General features: G+C 35.2%; 2 protein-coding genes across 2 annotated transcripts in view; both read right to left on the reverse strand.

Annotated features, from left to right (window-relative positions):
* Positions 1–1,117: 1,117 nt before the first annotated feature.
* Positions 1,118–1,755, reverse strand: LOC102593175 (uncharacterized). Its single transcript, XM_006357650.2, has one exon. The coding sequence runs from the start codon at positions 1,652–1,654 to the stop codon at positions 1,232–1,234; it is 423 nt and encodes a 140-aa protein (XP_006357712.1). The 5' UTR covers positions 1,655–1,755; the 3' UTR covers positions 1,118–1,231.
* A 921-nt stretch (positions 1,756–2,676) lies between these two features.
* Positions 2,677–5,497, reverse strand: part of LOC102593515 (diacylglycerol O-acyltransferase 1) — a 23,476-nt gene continuing 20,655 nt past the window's right edge. The window contains exons 12-16 of the mRNA XM_006357651.2: positions 4,451–4,513; positions 3,921–3,968; positions 3,751–3,813; positions 3,443–3,496; positions 2,677–3,332 (exon numbers count right to left, since the gene is read on the reverse strand). Coding sequence (XP_006357713.1) covers positions 3,228–3,332; positions 3,443–3,496; positions 3,751–3,813; positions 3,921–3,968; positions 4,451–4,513 — 333 coding nt within the window. The 3' untranslated portion in view covers positions 2,677–3,227. The remainder of the gene's footprint in view (positions 3,333–3,442; positions 3,497–3,750; positions 3,814–3,920; positions 3,969–4,450; positions 4,514–5,497) is intronic.

Genomic DNA, 5,497 nt, shown 5'->3' on the forward strand with positions numbered 1-5,497 from the left:
GGGTGATAACCCCCCCCCCCCCTCCCACCTAGTTGCAAGTCGACAATTATGGTATTAAATTCATACAATTTGGCATTTTTTATGTGCACTTCACTTCTTGTTTTTGCATTAAAGAGACAGAATATAGCAGCAGAAAACAACACCATAGTATCAAAAAAGTATCTAGTGAAGCTGTTATTCATAGGAAGGGGGTAAAGGGAGGGTAAGTACAAAGTACAAACTAATCAAAATCGGATAACCAAAAGTGGCTATGGAATACTTTCTAAGGAATATTATGTAAGGTGGAAAGTTTTATTCTGCCAGAAGAGGATTTTGACTACACGAAAGCAGTAAACATCTGAAGAAGATTCAAGTTTCAGCAAGGAAACTTGACCTATTTAGCACAGTGAAGTTTCTCAAGAGAGTAAAATGGCCCTAGTCAATCCCATAAGTCAGGTGCTATCGAAAGCAGAATCATTCCAATATTTCGAGAATTAATAATGGATTTTCTTCAGAACAGAAGTCTAAAACTAAGTAATTAAACTGCTCCAAGTTCTGGAGAATAGCAGCACCTTCCAGCTTGTCTAGAAGCTCGCTGAATGTATAGATCTAGTTATGAAATTTCAAGAGTCAATTTATTAATATGCACACACACAATGGTATGCCTTAGCCATGGATGAAGTTCGAATCAAAACTATTGAATACCAGTACAGGCAAAACAATTTAGATGATTTCTTCCCATCAGTCTAAGCACCTTGGTGGGCGGAGTTAGCCGATACCAGTACTACAGGGAGGATACGATATCTGATGGAATTATCAAGTTGTGTACAAGCTTGGACAGCTACTACTATACAACAAAAGAATAAAAATGAGAGCCAATTCATTGATCTACTAGGTTTTTGGCGGAATTTAAACAAACTCCATGTCCTTTCTTCTTCACACAACCCTCTAAAAACTCCACTCTGAATCGAAAAATGAAAACAAAAAATCAGGAAGATGACTACAACTTTCTACGGGAAGCAAAGACTCATTTGTGGATGGATTTTCATTTATGTAACCTCTTGTATAAACACAAAAAGAAATATGACATAATCTCGGAACCCAAAATAGAAATGCTTCAAGCAAAAGTAATACTATCTAATGAGAGAGCGAGCAAGAATATAATTTTACCCATTCAAAGCAATAGTTGACAATATAATACAATACACTATATTATTTGAAAGCAATCTGTAACATACTTGAAAATTCTAGATCAGGTCCAGCCATAGACTACTTTGGTACACCTTTCTTTAATCCAACGAAAACTCTTCTTTATGGATCCCTTAACCTTTCCTTCAACAGTGTAAACCTTATAACTAGCCACTCTCTTCTTCCTCTGCAACTCTGGATCATTGAAACTCCAGCTCTTAGAAACTGACCCATTACTTGACTTCCCTTTCTTAAACTTCACTTCCTTGGACAACTCCATCTGAGTGTTATTCGATGCATATGAAGCACTATAACATCGAAACCCAGTTGGGTTTGAACTGGGTTCGCTGTAACCGTTACCAAAATCAGTAGAATAACTGTAGCTTTCGACTTGTCCTCTGGAATCGTTATATGACTTGCATCTCAAGTCCTCCATTTTTGGATCTTCGAGTTTTTTGTGAATTTGGGGACTTTGATTTTGGTTCATGTAATTCACCTCTGGATTTTTCTCTTTTCCATTGTGTCGGTGGTCATAGGAGTAGCAGTGGGAGCTGGAATTGCATGTTATGTCTAAAGTTCTAACTGCAATTATTTAACATTTGTCACGTTTTGCCTTACCTAATTTGACCACCTAAATTATATTGGATTAAATTTAAATATTCAAAACTTAAAAGTGAAAATATTATAGGTTATAATTTTTTAATATCAACATAATTAAAAAAATATATCTTAAAACATAGAACAAAATTTAAATAATTTAACTGTCGAAAAGAAAAATGAATGTTAATAAAGAGTCAAGTTGCACAGATTCTTTACTTGTCTGTTGAGTCACTGTAGCAATAATAAATGAAACACTTACTAATTGCAAAAATAGTAATTCAAAACAGTATAATAATAATTTGATCAACTCCAATAGATATTTATTCTATGTTCACATGAGCGACTTATACTTTATGTGCATTTTGCTTTTGAATGATGTGATTATGTAAAAGAAAATTTACTCCTTGAATAATGTAAAACTTAAACTCATCAAAACATTTTGGAAGATGTTACAGCTAGTAAAATTGGAGTTCCACTGGTTTCAAAATTTTGCATAAATACCTCTAAAGACTAGAAATGAATGTAAAACTCGGTGCTGACAAAAGCGATTCTTCCCATCTGTCTTAGCCTTGATAGACAGAATTACCTTATACATAGTGCTACAGGTATCCCATGAAATTAGTTAAGGTGCGCAAAAAATGGTTTGAACACTCGATAATACTTGAAGTGAATGTACCAACCAAGTCGAGCTTATTTCAAGTCCCACTTTTCTAGTCTGGAAAAGAAAAGATTCAACCATAATGTTCTAGAGCTTTCAAGTCAAAAAAGTCTGCCCTTAATCTACAAGTCCAGAAAACGATGCTGTATATCTGATAGAAAAAAAGTTTTTGAAATCTCAAAGTTGAAAACATTAACTTCATGTCCAAATCATACACCATTACATACAAATAGGACATAGACATTATTAAATTGAATATGAATCTATCATGTTCTTTGCTGTCTACTTCAAATGTCTTTCACAGCTGTTCAATAGCAAGTATGATTTAGCTTCCTCCAAGATTTTGTTTCACAACAACAAATTAAGCGTTATTAAGCACAATCGGCTTTGTTTATCTGTTACACTCAATTATTTACATTTCATGCTAGCATCACAGCCAAGCACAAGCAGAAAAGATGAATGAGAAATTAGAGGCGAGTAGGGATTACATTAACTAGTGCAGGTACCTCAAGATTGTATGTTACATTTTTCTGACATGGAGAAAAACCATAAAAATGTTAGTCATCAGCATCACCTTGTCGTGCCCTTGTGTTGTGCATCCGGAACAGATAATTTCGTGTGTCATCTGAATATCATTTGGAGTGATGAAGGAAATAACTGGAATGCCTTTGCCAGAAACACATCATCAGCAATGTTGTTGCTAGTGGATGACCAGTGTACTCTAAGAAACAGTAGCATAGAGCTTGGAATCCAAAACATAAATACTCTACCACACAACAATTCATGATCCTCGGCATGAAGCTTAATGTGCACTGCCTTTTCTATTCATTACGTCGTGGTAATACAGAAGCACACACATTGGCTGACCAAGAATGCAGAAAAAGCACCAGAACATCATATTGCCCACCTAGAAAGATTATATAACTTAATGTCAATCGCTTTTAATTATATTTTAGATGAATGTAGAAGAAGGAATCAGCTGAGCGTATGGAAATATAACTGGACCCAAAAACATACCATCGAGCTTTGGAACTGATTTTGTAAGAAGTTTGTGAGAATGACCAAAGGAACCTGATCAAAGAAACATCGCCATATTTAATCTTCAGCATGGGCAAAGAAGATAATTCCACCATTTTCAAATATTGATGTATTAAAAGCAGTGTTCTTAGGAAACATGAATAACAATGAAGTTAAGTTCTAATGTTCTATGCACCTGATGAAAATAACTACTAACCTGCTATAATTAGTTAAACTACACTGATAGTGTTAATTGGTAGCCAGTGTATACAATTTAAATCCAGTAACATAATGCTAAATGCCATTACCTGGAACATAATTCCAATGAATGCCCAAAACTTGAAAAGCCGACAAGGAACAGCAATACACAGCTGCAGATAGGCAGGAACATGTCATCTCATAGACTTCAGACCAGTAGTTGTAAGTTACCATTACTGGGTTACGTTATAAAATATGGAGGAGGGAGGAAACAACGTACCTCATGGAAAACAGCAGATACAAGGAAAGCAATCAGTAATGCGATCGCCTGCACCAAGCGTTAGCGGATATTAAGCTTGTCAAAGCAGAAAGTGCAAAATTATTTCAAGCAAAAGGTTGGCGTTTTATCCTCCTATTTACACTCACCAATTAACAGAGATCTGACAGCTAAATACTTTTACGTAAAATATTCTGTTGAATTGTCAATTAAAAAATGTACATTATGAAGGTCGAAAAGCAGAGGCAACTATTCCATTTTCAGCATAAAGACATAATCTTAAGGTTTTAAACCCATCTACACTGGATATTTGTACTTGAGATCAACATATGATAAAAAGGTGAAAATGCTGCCATAAGTTCTCTAAAAAAGGCATTTTGAATAGAGGAATCATAAAATGAGCATAGATTACTGCATATACGATGAAACTAAAAGTAGAAGAAATATCAGAAATCAATTTGGAGAGGCGAACACAAGAAAAGTATGATATATACACGAAAAAACAAAAAAACGATTAATTGAGACTAAGGCACCTTTGGAATTCCATTCCTTAAGCATGGGAAATAAATGTGACGAACCATCCACTTATGAACAGGCTGCAATAATCACAAGATACATTGTTACTAATGTAAAGGAAAGGAAAAATGCTTGACAAAGATGGAAGCTGAATTGCATGTGCTTGTAACTTAGGGTTCTTTTATCTGGTGGAATAGGACAATTAATTTGGGGAAGCAGGACTCGATAAAGGCCATTGTTTAATGTGGTCTCATGCAATCTGTTAGGTGGACAGAAAATACTCCATTCAAACTTAAAGGATAGTTTCATATAAGAGGGAAAAACACAAAACAAAAGCTATACTTCGGAAACCATTTAAGTTAAAAAAACTCAAATATAAATACCAATTCCATTAGATTTAACATATAATTTAGGGTGTTCATTAGGATGGACCAAAATGCTCCCTTTTTGTAACCTAATAGGTCAACCTGAATAGCCAAATGGACACCAATACTTGTACCTATTTGTGTTCCCGGCCCTCGACTCCACGAGGTTTCATCCAGACACCTAAACATGGTCAGAATTAGTGTTTTAAACCCCTCTAACTGCTGACCAAGGTTATGTTTTGTTTGTCTAAAACACCAAATTTGTTTAGGTGTCAGGATGAAACCCTGTGGAGCAAAAGGGTTGTTGCACAAATCAGTGCAAGCACGGGTGTCTATTTGGCTTTCAGTAGAAACTACAAATAACACAATGCAAAAGAGCCTTTATTTTTCTTAGGGTCATTAGTTTCATTTTTTTTTAAACAACCCTTCTTCCTTTAAGGGGTAAAAGTTGACTCTGTTACTTAGTATACTTTAACCAAACTGGCATCCTTATTGCAGTTATATTTTATAACGAGTATGACAGTAGAAAAATCAAACTACAGAAAATAAATAAACTTGACTATTGATTTCTATGTTGCTCGGACTCTTGAAGTCCATTAAACTCACTAGTCACTTCAGTAGTAACCTAAAGGCAGAATACCTAAAGACCTCCCTAAGCTTTTTTTTTTTTTTTTTGGGGGGGGGGGGGGGGGGGGGGGG

The sequence above is a fragment of the Solanum tuberosum genome, unplaced genomic scaffold (genome assembly GCF_000226075.1).
Source record: "Solanum tuberosum cultivar DM 1-3 516 R44 unplaced genomic scaffold, SolTub_3.0 scf00252, whole genome shotgun sequence".
Taxonomy (NCBI): Eukaryota; Viridiplantae; Streptophyta; class Magnoliopsida; order Solanales; family Solanaceae; genus Solanum; species Solanum tuberosum.